Source organism: Polistes canadensis, unplaced genomic scaffold (genome assembly GCF_001313835.1).
Source record: "Polistes canadensis isolate GaletaPanama2010 unplaced genomic scaffold, ASM131383v1 scaffold_106, whole genome shotgun sequence".
Lineage (NCBI taxonomy): Eukaryota > Metazoa > Arthropoda > Insecta > Hymenoptera > Vespidae > Polistes > Polistes canadensis.
The window spans coordinates 359,550-377,816 of record NW_014569653.1 but is presented as its reverse complement, the minus strand read 5'-3'; the positions used below and the strand labels follow the sequence as shown (position 1 = coordinate 377,816).

Here is an 18,267-nt window from a genome sequence, read left to right as displayed (position 1 = left end):
AATAAAAATAAAAATAATAATAAAAATAATAATAATAATAATAATAATAATAATATAACTGAACCCTCTCATTCGTTAATCTTTTTTTTTTATTTTTCTTTCACCCTACCGTCCCAGTTTTATTTCGCGTTTTTGTTAAAAGGGGAACCCCTTCGGCGATCAACGATTAATTTTCCCTATTCTTTTTTTATTTATGTTGGTTTCGTTTTATGTCAAAGGTTAATCAAATGGAAGAAAAGGAGAATATGTATACGGATAGTCTAGAATCGAAGAAATTACGATCGAACAAATCGATTTCTACGTACCAGGGGCTCGTTCGATTTGACCAGCTGAACGATCTTAACCGTTTCCTCATCCTCGTCTACTTCCAATGGAATTTCGGGTAATCTGGGATAGTAATCCTTTTGGGCAACGGCGTCGTGAGCGCATAGTAAACCCTGAATAAATTTACACAAAAAAAAAAAAGGAAGAAGAAACTATTAAATTTGATTAACCCAATATAACTCAATAAGTAAATTAACCAATTAGCTTCGAGATCAATTTTAACGATAGAATTTATTTATACACATATTTTTTAAGAAATCACCCATAAAGCTAATTGATTCCAAAAAGAAAAGAAAGAAAGAAAGAAAGAAATTTAATTTTTAAACATAATATCGTACAGACCTGCATATTAGGTTTTTGTAAAAGATGAAAAAGTTCTTTGTAATCTTCGGAAACGTGAGTTTTCGTAGACAACATATCGAGAACTTCAATATCGATGTCCATAGAATTGGACAATACGGGAAAGAACTTATCATCCTTGACATTGTTTATTATCTTATTGTGAACTGTGACCAATGCGTTCAATTCCTTAGATTGTAACAATTCGCTTAGAAAACCGAATTCTTCGTCGGTACAACTTGGTATTTCCGATTTGTTTTCCTTCAATGACTTCAAAAGTTTCGACAATGCTGCGAAGAAATAAATTTCATATCAATGAAAATATTTTTTATTCGATGATGAAAATAAAATAATTATTTATGGTTTAAGGATAACGTTAATGATTTTTAAGACACATGTATACGTGTTTTATGTATGTAATATGTATTCCCAACGAATCTCTTAAAAGACCCACGCGACGTTGGCACGCGAAACCTTGCAAATACACAGGAGTAATACACTCGGTTTACGTCAGACAATATATTTTAGTTTCGTGCGAGTCGATGGCCACGGGTCGATGAATTAACGTCATATTGCTTGTCTTCTCTTTTTTTTTTACATTGATTCTATTTTTTTTTATTTTATTTATAACACCATTTTATTCGCTATTAAAAACGAACGAACGAACGAACGAATTCGTTTATTGAACGAATCATTTATCTTTTGTATACAGTATTACACATTGTTTTCTAATAATTTAACACGATCGCGCAAAGAAATATTTTATGGGGATTTGTCAGATTAATTTTTATAGAAAATCTTATTTTTTTTATTACATCACACAACAAATATCAAATTTATTAATCTTTTCATTTATCTCTATATTTAACATTGTTTTCTTGACACAGTTAAATGATATATTTTAACAATAAAAATAATATATTCAATAATTTTATATTTGTGACTAAACAAAAACGAATCGTATACTATATTTATCAAATCCAGATATATATCTAACACTGTTTTCTTCGCGCATACACGAGTACACCGAACTAGAGAGAGAGAGAGAGAGAGAAAGAGAGAGAGTAACTCGTGCGTTTAAAGGGATGAAAACACAAATAGAAAAGAGAGAAAGAGGGTAACTATTTCGTAAGCTTACCGGGATCCCAATTAATGTTTTCCATGACGAGCGCAGCTGTCATAATTTCTTGTCCGTTTGTTATTTGCAGGTCTGTCGTTCTGCTGCGGTTTATCAACGAGAGGAATGAAATCCCGACGGGATGCTTTCACAGAGACACCACACGGGTGCTGATATATGTATATATATATATGAGTAAATACTATATATATACATATATTATATATTGAAAAAAGAGAAGTAGGTGGTAGACGACGATAAAAAAAAGGAAGATGAGTGCAACGACGACGACGACAACGAGCCCAAAGAATGAACAACGAGGAAGTGGAGAATAACCGAGGAAGAAGAATTAGTATTAGTAGTAATAGTCAAAGTAGAATAAGCCGAAGTGGAGGAAGAAAATAAGAGGAGGAATAGGAGTAGGAGGGTTAAGAGAAGGAAGAGGAGAGATGATTATTCGGGTCAGTCACGACGTATTTCTGGCAGGGTCGCAGGCAGCGCCGCGAATAACCACCCGTCGTTGGAAGGATCGTTTCTGTCGTTTCGTATTCGCGCCTGGAGTATCGTTATCATAGCGAGAATAATCCGTTACGTAAGCGGCCGCCTGTCACTCGAGATCCGGGGTAAAACGGAGCCCGATATTCCTATTTGCATGTATATATGTACACATGTACACACATACACACGTTTATCTATCTATCTATATCTATATATATATATATGTATAAGAAAGACAGAACATGCAATAAGACGACGAAGCCGTCACCGGATTGGCCCATTTAACGAGCACAAGCTCAGAAGGTTGCCGCTCTTGAGGGTGCCCTCGACACCTTTAACGAGTATCTATATTTTTCCTCTATTATTACTCTTTTAGTAAAATGATCGACTATGATATTACTAGTTCACTAAACACCAATTTCTTCTCCTCCTCCTCCTCCTCTAATTCGCCACCGTCCTCGTCTCACGTCCTCGACGCGAAGCGTCGCGCACACTGCCGACGCCATCTTCAGAACGACCGACCGACCCCTCGTCTCTCCTTCACCCTACCTCCCTGCCACCCCTACCTCACCCACCCCTTCTCCTTTCCACTCCTTCTTTTACTCCCCCTTATTTCCACCTTTTTTTCATCCCCACTTTTCTATCTTCCTTCCTTCCTTCCTTCTCAATTTACTCTCTGTGCGCTTATTAAAGGTTCCTTCATAATAAGGGTTGTATAGTGGAATTTATTTGAATTGAATTACGTTTTTTTTTTTTTCGAAAGAGATTTTGCTACTTTTTCTTTTCTTTCTTTCTTTTCTTTTTTTCGCATCAATCAATTGGATGATTTTTATTTCGTTTAGGATACATTGACGATTCGTTTGTTTCGAATAGGAAAGAAGGGTGTTTCTTGTGAGAATTGCTTTAAAGAGATGGCAGAATTGTTACAGACCAGTGATACGTAATTGCTTTTTGTAATATAGTTATTTTTGTAGGAACTTATCGTTGGGGTGAGAAATAATTGATTGTTATATTCGATTAGAATCTATCTTTTGTATGATTGTCTTTGATAGCTGTAGTAATATGTCTTAATTTATTAATAAGTTAAAAATATATTGGATTGTTCGTAGAAATGAGCACCACTGTGGCGTCTGATACACCCACGTTTATAGCGCCACCGATGTGAGACGAGACTACATACGATTCGTCGGAACTTGGCCTGAATTTTTTAACATTTTACGAATGTTTCGTCAATAAATATAAACTTCTACTACTTTTCAACTTGTCTTTAATGTTAATACAATCGCGATTCTTATATAAAAATTCGTAGTATTTCTTTTGTCGAGTAGTAAAAGTCAATAATCGTAATTCATTTATCTTCGATTAATTTATAATAATCAACAAAAACAAAGAAATTAAGGTATAATTTTGAACAATCACGGGGAAATGTAACGAACGAGTTCGAACAGGCGTCGCGACGCGAATTTAAATTTGGCGGGTATGGGAACCAGCGGAGGGAAAGAGGAAGAAAACGGCGTCGTCGTACGTTAGTACGTTGAGACGCCGTCGAGTTGGCAGCACTATCGCCAATGTGTACATGCAGTCGTTCCGCGGACAGAGGGAAACGTCTCGCCGCAAGTCTCCTCCTAGTATTTTGGTGAATTCCGTGGCCGTTTGATTTCATGTGTATCGCGACTCAATGGGATACCTTTAAAGAAGATAATATTTGATCGTTTTGATCGTTCATTGGTAAGGATCAACGACATTTCGACAAATTATTTGGCCCAATAATTAAGGCGGCAGGAACACACGGAAAACAGGACGCACACGAGCACTCACAGGGAAGATTATTTACCGCGAGAAAATCGTTGTTTTTACCCAACCCCAATTACTTTCCCTCTCGTCCCCTCCTTTTTCACGAGTAAGACGTGAATATCGACATTTTCAAATTTCAACATTTTGTTTGATTATCTTTTTAATTTTTATTTTTCATCCACTCGTTTTTCCAAATCGCGTTTGTGTCGTGCCTTTTTCTCGTCTTGGTCGTCGCCATTTATTTTGTTCATTGGAAAGAAACAGTAAGAGCAACAATACACAATTATAACTGCAACAGCAATAACAACAGCAGTAGCCAGCAAGAGCAGCAAGTGTCCTCGTCCTCTAGGTCGTGCATCTCTCTCGCACTTTAGGCCATGCCTGCAATCCACAAGTGGTTGTGCAGTATACAACGCGGTGGCGACGCCTGCGTCGTTGTCGTCGTCGTCGTTGTCGTCATCGTCGTCGTCTCTCGTGCGCGACGTCGCGCCATAGAGATGTCAAAACTATTATTCTCTTCCCTTCACCCCTCAACACACTCCTTCCCCTTTTGTCCCCAGCCTCCCCCTCTCTTTCTTTCTCTCTCTCTTTCTCATTCTTACTAATTTCTTCGAATATCCATCTTTCCAAATTTTTATTCTTGCTTTTCCACTTTGGAACTTTTTGTTCGGATTCTTCTTTTTTTCTTTTTATTTTTTCTTTTTATTTTTTCTTTTTATTCCTCATCTCCTTTGCATCTTATTTTCCTCCCCGTCGTATTATCAATTAAAACTTTGACTTTATACAAAATTAAAAACTTTCGGCTTTACTCGGGTGAAAACGTTCGCGCCATTTTATCATTCATCCTTTGAAGTTTTCGATTAATCCAATTGGAATCAGTCGATACGTTGACGTCACCTTTCCGTTCTTTTTCAAGAACGTTCGTTGATTAATATCGATCTTAAAAAAGGATCGATTCTTTTTCTACTTTTCTACGTTTATATCTACGATTGTTTTTATTCTTTTCTTTACTCTTTCTTCTTCTTTTTCATTTTCTTTTTTTTTAATTTTTGAGAGGGAATGATATACTTTCATTTCGCGGGTGAGAAATTCTTTCGTACCGACCGTTCCCTCGTACGAGATTAGAGTTCTCCTTGATTCCGACGTTCCTGTCAATTTTATCTGTCATTTATTTTGGTCATTTTTTCTTTTTCTTACTATTGTTTCTTTTTTTTTGTTACAGAATTTCTAACGCCTTGTTGTTAAACTTCTTCTGTGCCCGATTACCAATTGTTTCAACCCAGTTTTCATTTATTGCGTTACACACACCACCCCCGCAACATTTTAAATTCGATTTTGTTTTGTTCTACAAATTTATTTTGGTAAGTTTTTATTTATCTATATATATATATATATATATATTTATTTATTTATTATAATTTCATTTTTTAATTTATTTATAAATATTCTTTTTTCTTTTATAAACATTCTTTTGAATCGTCAATTGTTAACAAAATAATGAAAAGAAAATCCGTGTTTCGTTTGTTACCGTTGATCGATCATATCGAACTCGCTTTTCGTCCGTCAGATGGCGCCAACTGTATCTCTTCGAGATAAACGATACGAAATTTAAATTTATGTCCTCTTCGTATTTTTTTTTTTCTTTTCTTTTCGTATTTCTAAAAAAACAAAAAAAAAACATTAAAAATTAGAAAAAAGAGAAATAAAGAAAAATAAAAAATCAACAACATTACTTCCTCTCGCGTATCAAATACTTGAATTATATTCAATGCAATCTCCAGTTAGGAAAGTAAGATGGAAAGAGAAAATTAGCGATTATAGATAATGATTAGAGAGATGTAGAAAGATAGTAATAGATAGACAGATAGATTAGTAACGGTATCTATACATTGTCCCAGTATAATTAGATTTTCCAGTTGCAATTACGATAATAGTACAAACAACGAACAAGGAGAAAGAGGATGCGATGGAAGAGGGGTAGACGAGTGGAAGGTAGAGAAGAGGAGAACGAGGGGGGAGGCTGCGTTGGGTGATCTAAAGCAAGATTATCGAACGTACGAGCGATTATCGAATATGAAGTATAATAATTTAAAGAGTGATTATACGCGTGCGATAATTACAACCGCGATCGTTGAAGGAAAACGTTTAACACGGGGTTACGAGACAAAGTTTTAAGAAAATAAGCGGTGGTGGAGGGTGGGGGTGGGGGTGNGGGGGTGGGGGTGGTGGGTTGGGGGGATGTTTGACATAATTCGAAAGTTTCTTTCCATTAGGAATATATGAAGGAATATTTCGTCGAAGTATTAACCAGAGAAAAAGGGTGAGGAAGGTAGGTAGGAGAAGGGGAGGGAGGGGGGTTGTTTAGTTTAGTAGGTTGAACGTTCGACGTTAGAGGTGGCGTTTTGCTAAGAGGAACAGAGAAAAGGGGAGAAAATTCGCGTTACGCTTGCAAAGTGGGTGGAATGGGGGTTTTCTAGAGAGAGAGAGAGAGGGAAAGGGAAAGGGCGAGAGAGAGAGAGAGGAAAGTGTGGAAGAGAAAACGGCGGAGAGTGTCAGGAAAGTGTTTTACTAGCCTTAATTTCGTGTGCTTTCGCAGCCAATATGTCGGGCAGTAAATTCCGAACTTTCTGCCGCCTCTCTCGGCTTTCGGCATCGCGCGTTTTTGCGATCGTGGTTTTAACGATTTCAGCCAGCTTCCATCCTCCCTCACCGATCCCTTTCCTTCCTTCCTTGCTTCCTTGCTTCCTTCTTTCTCTCCCTTCCTTTTCTACCTTCTACTATTCTCGTAAAAGAGAAGCCTTGTCCCGTATATTAATTTTCGGTATAACGTACGGCACTTTCGTTGTTCGGACTTTACCGCTGGACTTTAAGCGTCTTTACCATTGGAAACGAAGAAAAGGGATTTTTTTACTATTATTATTATTATTCTTCTTCTTCGCGAAATTTAGCAAACCCGGAAGATTATTTACCATCTTTGTCATTTCGTTTACCCTCGTTTCTTAATCGAAATTATTCTAGATGATATTACATACATTTTTCAAATTTTAAAAACAATAATTAATATCGAAATTCTTGCCAAAGTAGAAGAAGAGGACATTCTCGGTATAATGTTATTTGATTTTTCTAATAATCGATTGACAAAATATAAAATCAAAGTTAAAAGTAAGGGATGAGTTTTATCCAATCGAATTTCTTTTTATCGTTGTTTCCCCCCTCAATCTTTTTCGGTGAATTTGAATACGTCCTTGGCGAATACGTAAGAAAAGATAAAGAAAGGATGTAGTATAAGAAAAAAAGAGAAAAGGTTCGATGGGAGAATGGATGAGAGAAAAAGAGAGAGAGAGAGAGAAAGAGGGGGTGAGGGGGGGGCTGAAGGAGAGGGAAAGAGGGAAGGGTAGGAATCGATTGAGCCAACATTAACGCTGGGTAGACTAATAAAAAAAAAAACAGTAATTTACTTAGTAAAACATAAAGCCACGTCGGTGGCCGGCGAAGGAAGGCAAACACATTAAACATTTAGAGGGCATAATAACCCGTGGCATACGTAATACGGCTGGCGCCCTTTTCACCGATGTCTATGAATAATGTACATACGTACGCCAAGGTATGACGTAGGCTCACCGACTTGTGTGTATTTCACGATGGGGTAGTAGATCGACCAGGTTAGTTTCCAATAACCATCACGTTACGTTTAACCATTTCCAAAAGTATCCTATTGTTGTATTTGTTACACACTTACAAGGTAGATACAATCGTAAGATAAATCGTCTTAAACTTGTGCAATAAGTGTCATTTGAAATATTTGTCGTGTATTATATTATTTCGTTTTACCTTCCACTTACTTAAGTATCAATTTTTATTAAAATCATTCATATATTTTTATCGATAATTGTACAAATCTTTTATAATTTGTCTACGATTAATTGTAATAATATATGTAGGATCGTTTTAATTTCAAATTGATACGAATATTATTTTGTAAAATGAATATATATATATAATATATTGTAATATTATCGTTGGGGAGAAATATTATTCGTCATAAATGATAAGAAAATTGATCCATCACGATAGAATAATATTCGTGAAATATACGTTGTATATAAGATTGAATAATAATATAATGTTTATTCTGTGCGAGTAATTATTTGTATTGGTAGATTTTCTTGCATCTTATGTTGCAAGGAATTCTTCTTAGATTAATTTATCTATCATTTATTTTTCAATTATAGTGTTCCTATATTTCTAAGATTAAGAAATGTGTTGCAGTATATCCTTACCTTTTAGCATAATATTTCAATAAGAAATTTCTATACGTAATATATTAGATCGTTGCATAATTCCTGTTTTCTTCTTTTTTGAATTCATTTAAAAAAAAAATCCATCTGAGAACTTGAGAAAAATTTCTTTGATTAATGCTAAAACCGATCGTTATAAGCAATAATTTGTAACCATTTATTAAACGGTTTATTAATATGTTTTTCAAACGGGGAAAAAAAATGTTCTACTTTATATCGACGCAAAAAAATCGGAGGCCGATATCAGAAAGAAATGCTACGGGAATGATGCAACGATCCAATATTATATATTGATGTTTTTTAAAATTATGCGCGTATAACTCGTTCGTGTAAAAAATATTTTAATATCAAGCACTCTATAACGTATATATATGAAATATTTATAAATAATTAATAAGATTATTTATATATGGAAAAAATTGAAAGTCAATTTAATTTGATATTTTTCTACGAAATCGCAGAGAAAAATTGTAATATTGAAAGTTACGTTAAAAAAAAAAAACCGATGTATTATAACAGTTATTGTTTTGTGTGAGAAAAGTATAAATACATATAACAAAAAAGAAAAATACATACAAAGCACAATAGCTCCACGTTCAATTTCTTTATCTTTCTTTTTGTTTTTTAATCGTATTATTACGTTGAGATATTTTCTATTTCCAACAAAGCTCTTTTTCCTTCTTTCTCTCTCACACACTCACATGCACACATATGCATTTTGATGTTTCCGTAACGTAGACAATGCAAAGTAGAGGAATGCAAATTCCTTTTTAAACACATTCTTGTTATAAAACCAAACGTTAATGATGATATTTGTAAAAATCGTATCTATAACGTCACATTGTTGGTTGAACAATCGAACCGATTGCTATTTGCGAACAAGGCTTTACTGCAATCGTAAGAATAAACCAAAGAAACAGGTAAAAAGGTAATCAATGATAAGAATCCGTTTTGATTTTATTTATTTTATACAAGTTCAATCGTTTTTTTTTTTCTTTCTTTTTTAACAACGAACATTTACGAATGTAACTATCGAACAAATTGCTTACGGTTATAAATAATTTTTTACTACAAATTTTCCCGTTCATTGAAATTCAACGACGTTTATTATTGCGATCGTTGTTATATTATTTTTTACATACTTACCATACATTTTATTCGTTATTTAATCCGATAACAAATTGACCATCAGCCGTAATCGATGATAAAAAAACAATCAAAGTTTTCTGTTAAAAATTGTACGTTTGACCGGTCGGAAGGTATAAAAGTTGAACACAATTAATTCAAAACCAATAAGAATACGTTACCCGTGATATTTATTCCAATTGGATTTAACACATATTGTTCCTCTTTTTTTTTTCTCTCTCTCTCTCTTCGTAATTATTTATTAGTTGTTTTATTTTTTTTTATTTTCGAATTGTAATCTTTCGACGGGTTAAAATTTTAAAATACAACAATGTTATTATTTCGTTAATTTACAAAGAATCAAAATTAAACAAGGAATAAAAATTCGCGTAATTCATTTCGAAAATCTGTGCGATTGTTTATAAATAGTTTAGAATATATTATCTCGATTGATTTGACATTATTAATACAATATTGTAACATTTTATTCGAACGGATTGATCGAAATATTCGTTTAATGGAATAAAATTTATCGGCAAAATATCGAAATAGAAATTATATTTTGTTGCTTTTTTATTTTTTTTTTTCTTTCCTCCCCCACCTAGTCTCATCTCGTTTGCAAGAGTGAGAAAGAGAGAAGAGGTGGGGCATGGGGGGAGAGAGAGAGATTGGAGAGAGAGAAAGCTCTTCCCGTCATAGGAATTATCGTAATCTTGACAGAAACGTGAAAAACTTTTCATGAATTTATCAAAATCGTTAGAGCGTCCGCAAAAGCGAGTCGGCAAAGTTGATTTTATTAATCAATGCTGAAAGCAGGTGTGTGTGCATACTCAAACGACTTAATTCATATTTCAAAGCATCGGAACGTAATTTTCTTTGGGGAAAAAAATTATTCGATCGTTTTGTTTTTATATATATATATATTATTTCTTTACTTAATTTTTCCTTTTTTTTTTTTTGGTCATCTTCCTCTTATTCTTTTTTTGCTTTCCCTGATTTTTTTTCTTTGTATATTCTCTCTCTTATTTTTTTTTTCTTTTGTATCTTTTTTTCTTTTATTGCATCGTATTATTAGGAATGTAGGACGATGATCGATATTATACCGAACGATGTTGCCGATATTATTATACTTTGCTTTTGCTTAAGTTATTATTCTTATAAATCGCGTAATACGCCCATAAAATTCCTTCGATTTATTCTTATCATCTAGGTAATGGTATTGCAATCTACAAAGTAGGTGTGTTATTAATATTTCTATTCTTTTTTTTTATTTCGTATTTCGTAGCTTTTTAATCTATATTATTATTCGTGATATCATCGAAAATTTTTTATTTATTTGTTTATCGATATGTATTTAATTGTAGATAAATTTTTGATAAGAAACAAAAAAAAAATTGTATTTCCAAATAAATTCTATATATAAATCTTTAAACAATATTTTTAATATTTCCAGGATTTTTATATATCATGAGACAAAGATTTGATTTTATCCATCGTTTATTTCAAGTTAACTCGACCTGGAAACCTCATAAAAATACATACCGAAAGTGAACTACCAAGTGAAAAGAAATCAAACTATTAATACAAATATATATTCCATCGTTCCATTCTCTCTTTCTTTCTCTTTTTAACATACACACACACACATATTCACTCTTATCAATAATCACGATAGACAAAAATAATTTCAATAGAATAAAATATTAATAACAATAAGAAGAAACACAAGAAAAATATAAAATTAAAAGATCAAAACGAGTTTAAGAATTCCTTTCAATGAACCGTCGAAATGAAAAAAAAGAAAAAGAAAAGAAAAGAAAGGGTAGGAAATAACGGAACGATAACGCTTGGGGGGTGGGTGGGTGGATGGCTTAGGAAAAAGTAGAATAAGGGTTGGAGAAGAGTAGGAATTTTGTTAGGAAGGAGTGGTTGGGGGGGAGGGAGGGAGGAGGAGGGTGGTATGGTTTAGGAATGGATGCAGGACAGTGCAGCAGCCAGCAGGAGCAACAGCAACAGCAACAGCAGTAACAGTAACAGCAGCAGCAGCAGCGGTGAAGTTTCCCCTCTTCGATAAATCGTCGAGGTGACTGCGGGCGGTAGCGTTTGGCAGGGTACGCGTTGTGCAACGAATATCGCCATAAAGGCCAGCTCAAAAGTCAATCAAGCGGCCCGAATTACGTCGAAAAGCGGAGCACGAGCGGCCGACCGGCCGCCGATATACAACAAAATGAAAGCTATCAGAGGTGACAATCCGCGGACGACAAATCAGCGTGTATATTTAATGCCCGTGGTGGCACTACCCCCGTTTTACTCCCTCCCCCTGCCCCCCACACCCCCAACGACACCTCACCTATTCTCCCACTTTCTATCCCCGTTCTTCTCTCTCTCTCTCTCTTTCTCACTCTCACTCATTCGGTGTGTATGCGCGCGCACGATCGTGTCATCGCGTTGTTACTCGGATATGTCACTATGCTACCGGCATAACCCTCTCTCTCTCTCTTTATGTGTGTGTGTGTCTGTATTTCTCTATTTCCATCTCTGTTCGTTTCCCTCAGTAGTAGTAGGTTCGACCCAAAGCGTTATTCGAAACGCTGGCTTACACCATATACCCGCTACGATCTAGCGCAATCAGTGCTATTATATTAATATTTATGCCCCCTCTTCCAGTAGCCAGTAGCTGGTGCAACTCCTAGGTATCATGGTATATATACTTCAGGCTATGCTGGAGAACGTGAACGTGAACGTGAACGTGAACGTTCCCCCCTTCCTACCTTCCTTCCTTCCTTCCTTCCTTCCTTTCTCCTACCTTCTCTMCCCCTTCACTCTCTCTCTCTCTCTCTCTCTCTCTTTTGGTTCCCCACCTGTTCTCTTCTCTTCCCTGAATATTCCCGACCGATGGCAGGCAACTCGCGAAAAGCCAATCCAAAATGAACTCGGCGGCCGCCACCTGTCGACGTTCGTGGTTTTCCATCGGTGAACTTGCAAAGATATTGACAGCTACCGGACTGATATCAGTGAGTTGGTACTCTAGAGAGAAAGAGAATCCGAGAAAAATCTGATTCTCTAGTCGATGATTTTGGTATCTATGTATCTATATATGTGTTGCCTGTGTATATTATGTATCTGTGTACATAGGCATAGGGGTAACTGCATCTATTATTGAACTGTACCTAATATGAAATCTCGCAATATGTCGACTAGTAAACAACATGAACTATCGAAAAATTATAATAGACAATTTTTAATTCTTTGTTTTAAATTTAAAATCGATGTCACGATCATTAAGTATTCCTTTTTTCTTTTTTTTTTTTTTATCGTATAAAATTTTGTGTCGTAAAACATTTACGATCAAGAAGTCAGACCTTTGATCAATGTCATTTTCTAATTCATGTGTATCATTATTAAATAGAGTTACTTAAATATGTTAAATTAGGTATATGACATGTTAATGTAAATCTATATTATGACTTATTTAACATTTCATTATAAAATAAAAAATAATTGAAAAGAGTAACCCTTGTGTGTTTGTGTATGTGTGTGAGCTTAGTTAGATCTACGATGTCTATGATAGTGATAATGATAATGATAATAATGATGATAATAATGATGATGGTGATGGTGATGGTGATGGTGATGGTGATGAAAGCGAATGGTAAAATAGAAATATTTTTTTTTTTTTATATGCCCGAGTGTAATAATATTTTATATAATATATTCATTAGTCTTGCTCTCGCAGACGACCCACTTGTTACGTAGTATGTAAATTTATGCGCGATAGATTCGATTGTATGTAAATAGTAAAAGGAACTCCATTCCTTTGCATAACTCGCATAGGCCCTCACTCTGTAGTTTCTTCTTCGTCTATTACGTATATGTGATTCTTTCTTCTTAGTATATATATATACTATATATTTTTATACGTGTGTGCGAATGTTCAAATGTATTGGTAATGCGTTAGCACACACCTCTAGTTTTCCATTGCGCGAAGACGATTATTATTTGATTTACATTAGAAGCGAGAACGTGCTTTTTCTCTTCGTGCCATGGACAAAGAGGCAAGCCTCTTTTATGACTTTTGCGAACGTCGACTCTCGAATAGAATCTACTACTATTACTACTATTATTATTACTACTACTACTATTATTACTATTACTATTACTATTACTAATAATACTACTACGCGTTAACACTCTTGAAAGATCGATAGTAGATAGTAACGTTGTTTTAGAAGGATCGACTGAATAAATATACGATACCTACGTAAAATTACATTCCCTCGATCTTTCGTTGAAACAACATTCGATAAATGTAATTATTACAGAACACCTTCCTATACCTTTCCCTTCTAATAGCTCATTAGAATTAATGTCGATGCTATTCTATGTTAGTCATAATATTTTCAAGGGAGAGGAATCTCTCTCTTTCTCTCTCTCTCTTTCATACCTTTATATTATATTTACAAATTGTTAGATTTAAATGTTATATATATTTAAATCGTAAGAATAGAAATAAAAATTGGATGATACAAACGAGCAAGGGAAATTGTCATATTTTTTATCTGATTTTTCTTTTTGAACAAAATTATCAGTTCAACGCGATTTGTGTGTGTGTGTCGAATAAATTAACATTTTTCTAATTAAACAATTGTATAATTATTCGCGATAATAATATACGAACAAAGTATGAAACCGAAGCAGTAACGTGTTATAGAAAATAAATGATATTTAAATAGATTTTTTCACATATGATTTAATAATAACTTTGTCAAATAGGATCGTTGTAAAAAAAAAAAAAAAAACAGGGTGAATAGAAAAATAATTGGCCATGATGTAAAGTGTTCTCGTGTCATTGATACACACACCGTATCTAGTCATGCTCGATTAGACACGCCTAATCGATGTTCTCAGTGAGAAATCCACGAGACTCTTCACGAACGATTACCTTCTACACATTTATCGTAAACGTTCAACGAGCCGTGAAACCAAAGAAAAGTGTTTTGCCTTCTTTTCTTTTTTTTTTCTTCTTCTTCTTTTTTTTCTCTCTCTCTCTCTCTCTCTTTCTTTTTTCCACGTTGACCGCGAATTAAATCCAACTACTCTCACAATTCTTCTATCGTGTTGCATGCATCGTCGAAGCTAATTCGAGCGAGTTAGTAGTAGCTGAGTGAGTTAATCCGAAAAAGACCCCACGTGAAATGTTTATAAGTATGACTTAAGATCGACAGATGGGTTTTCAAAACCGTATGTATGTATGTATGCATACGTGTTTATATATCTCACTCTCTCCCTTTTTTTTTTTTTTATTTCTTTTCTTTTTAATTTCGTTTCGTCTCTCTCTCTCTCTCTCTTTCTTTCTCTTGGTTTTTGCGTACCTCATTTGAAAACCCCGCGGGAATCGGTCTAGTTTTTCTAAATTTCCTATTGGTCACTAGATGGGGATGGATATTGTAATCGCTCTCCTAACCGAGTAAATCGCCCTTTTATTTCGTTCACCGACACTATCTATCTTTCTCTTTCTTTTTTTCTATTCGTAAACTCTCGAACGACGACCCCATGCCGAGTTTCAACCCCTCATTGAAATTCGACAGCACGTGCGTTCTCTTACGATCGACGTTGAAACGAATGTCAACGTGAAATACAAGAGGGTTCAAGAATTCTTCTTAAAACTATTATCTATATATATATATATTCCTCTTTTACCTTTTTAGTTCGAATGTTTTTAATTTATTCTTTTTATTATTATCTTTTTTCGTCATATTCTTTTGAAGAAAATAATTAAAGGGTAAGAAAAATATTTAAAAAAAAAAAAAAAACGATACCAGCGAGTAATAATAAAAATTAAAAGATAAAATATTCTTTTAAGTCGTACGCGAACGGATACGATAAAAAAAAAAAAAGAAAAAAAAAGGGAAACAATATATTCTACCCCTTTGAACGATGAATAATAAAAATCATTTTATGAATCCCTTCGCTGCGATAAGAATTTTCTATTGAATAAAATAAAAAGGAAAGAGGAAGAGGAAAAGAAAAAAAAAAAGAAAAAAAAAAAAAGAAGAAGAAGAAAAAGTAAGACAAGGTTAAGTCATTATACTTATCATCATAGAAACCCCGTAGAGTTTAGAGGGTTTGCCCACCGACTGCGAATTGCAGGTTAGATTTCTAAGGGCGGTGACGGGTGGTTCTATACCGCCCCCCCTCCAAAAGAAATTTTATTTCCGTCTATACGAATTGGCTACCCGGGGTTACGAGCGCGTGTCCCTTTGCGTTCCCTGAATTAGATCGTAGACGGTATTATAAAGATAATCCGGGAAGAATTTCGAAACTACCCCTCGTGGCTTTAGGAGTAATAAAAGAAGAACGGAAAGAAAAAAAAAAAGAAGAAAAAAAAAAGAAAAGCAAGAAAGAAAGAGAAGTGTACTCTTTATGATAGAAGTGTATCCGAATAAACGAAGTTAGGCAAACTTCGACACACATCTGTTCTAACGTTTGTAAATTTTTATTTCTTTTTTCTCTCTTATCTTCCTTTCTTTTTTTTTTATTTCTACTTTTTATATATGTGAATTTTTGATCTCTTGGAGTACTTCATTTATAACAATAATTTATCTTATTACTAATATTATCAGATTTTTTTCTAATCTTTTATTAAATACGCGAAATATAATATATATATATTAAAAAAAAAAAAAAATAATAATATCTTACGATTCATACAAATAAAAATGGTAGAATACCAACAATACGATTAATGCACGATCGTAGAAAAATAAAATAGATAAAATGATAATGAATGATCATACACGTAAATATCGTGATCCTGTTTTTTTTTCATAAGGAGTGGGGTGAACGGGGGAAGGGTAGAGAAGAGAGCCTCATCGAGGATACGATCGTTCATCTTTGTACATACATACACACGTGTACATGAATAATATCGTTCGTGCTGTATTGCACCTCGGGCCATAGAATTATGCATTATGCCGAATGCACTTGCTAAGCAGTATGATCGAATTGGATTGGGGGTACCGGTAAAGTAAGGATACACGAATGGGCGTAGATTGAGTAGATAGAGCAAAAGGGAAGATGAAAAAGGACGAAGGACGCGTAATATGAAGATAAAGAAGATGAAGAAGAAGAAAAAAAGGAGGAGTAAGAGGAGTATGAGGAACTTAAAGAAAGAAAAAAAATAAAATAAAAAACAAAAAATAAAGAAAGGATATAAAACGATAAGAAGATAGCCAAGTGTGTGTGAGAGAGAGAGAGAGAGAGAGAGAGAGAGAGAGAGAGAGAGAGAGAGAGAGCCAAGTGGATGATTTTCGTGATTTCACGATTCGAGATATCGAAGGGGGATCGACAATAACGAGCGAATCGTGACTCGACGATTTCTTCTTACGGTAGCTCTCGTTCGCGAGCCGTTACTGAAAGCAAGTAAGCAAGCAAGCAAGCAAGCAACAGTAACAGCAAAGTGAACGAGAAAAAGAGATAAATTGATAGAGATAGAAAGAGATAAATAGAGAGAGAGAGAGAGAGAGTGTGTATGTATGTGTGTGTGTGTGTGTGTGTGTGTGTGTGTGTGTGTGTGTGTGTGTGTGTGTGTGTAGAATCTTGTGAAGAGCACACGAGCGTGAGGAGGGTATGCTACTCGTATCGGGAGTCGTTTCAGAAGTAGAGGAACTGCCACTTTACCATGGCCACTTATCGGCCATGGTGAACCAGTGAGGCTTCTAAATCGCCTTCGACGATAGCTTATGTGAAATCGGTTTTAGAACTCGTACGTACTGTATATATATATATATATATGCATCCCTTTAAGTACGCAACAAATTTGGAATTTCAACAAGAAGGGACCCCTATTATTCTTTTTTTTTTTATTTTATTTTTATATATATATATGCATCCCTTAAGTACGCAACAAATTTGGAATTTCCACAAGGTGGGACCCCTATTATTCTTTTTTTTTATTTTATTGTTTTTTTTTCCGTATTTCTCGTATATATGCTTACGCACTTATCTTCTTTTTATTTATTTATTTTTTTATTATTTCCTCATCCCCTTTCTCTCATTTCCTTTCCTTTCCTTTCCTTCCTTCTATATTCTTTATTTCATTCTAAGTTTCAAGTTGTTCTCGTTTCATTACATGTTTACAGAGAAACGAACGAGGATACTCGTTTGTGATGAAATACAACACGCACGGGACTTAAGCGTATCCTTGATGTAAAATGCCCAAGGATCTATCGATCGATTCACTTCCTTCGATCTATCAATCTCTATTCATGGATGGGAATCGGTTCGATTCGGTTCAGTTCGTTTCGTTTCGGTTTGAACGATCGATCAATTCTCAAGTACGGGTATCGTTACACCGCGGTAGTAACCATCGAAAGGAATTGCCGCTGGACAACTTCGAGACTTTATCGAATGGAAAAGTATGTGCTAACGATCCTGACGTAAATAAGGATGAAAACAGGATAATGGGGAAGGGATTAAGGGCAGGAAGAGGAGGAGGAGGAGATAGGGATAGTTAGGGATGATGGTGGTGGTTACTGGTGATTATTTTGTTCGTGATTATTCCGATTATACGTAGATAAGTTTTTGTTTAATTTTTCATTTTATTTTTATTTTAATCGTTCAAAATTAACCCTTAGCAGGTACACCTCAACCAGATCGTACACTAGTCATCCCTTGTGACCGCTAAGGGTTAATAAATCAGAATTCTTCACGTAGTTATTTATTTTGTGTTTTTTTGTTTTGTTTTTTTTAATAAAAATGCACGATCATTGA

The 18,267-nt window shown here is 34.6% G+C and overlaps 1 protein-coding gene and 1 long non-coding RNA gene across 6 annotated transcripts in view; one reads left to right on the top strand and one right to left on the bottom strand.

The window, feature by feature from the left end:
• Window positions 1-2,798, bottom strand: part of LOC106787568 (MAGUK p55 subfamily member 7) — an 8,738-nt gene extending 5,940 nt beyond the window's left edge. For 2 of the 5 annotated variants that reach the window (XM_014750005.1, XM_014750009.1), the window contains exons 1-3: window positions 1,802-2,798; window positions 667-953; window positions 306-437 (exon numbers count right to left, since the gene is read on the bottom strand). In XM_014750005.1, the coding sequence (XP_014605491.1) occupies window positions 306-437; window positions 667-953; window positions 1,802-1,844 (462 nt within the window). In that variant the 5' untranslated portion in view covers window positions 1,845-2,798. The remainder of the gene's footprint in view (window positions 1-305; window positions 438-666; window positions 954-1,801) is intronic. The other 3 variants (XM_014750010.1, XM_014750011.1, XM_014750006.1) reach the window with 2 other exon arrangements.
• A 287-nt stretch (window positions 2,799-3,085) lies between these two features.
• LOC106787573 overlaps window positions 3,086-18,267 on the top strand; it is a 93,334-nt gene continuing 78,152 nt past the window's right edge. The window contains exons 1-3 of the long non-coding RNA XR_001381803.1: window positions 3,086-3,267; window positions 3,388-4,006; window positions 5,295-5,433. This is a non-coding gene — a long non-coding RNA (uncharacterized LOC106787573). The remainder of the gene's footprint in view (window positions 3,268-3,387; window positions 4,007-5,294; window positions 5,434-18,267) is intronic.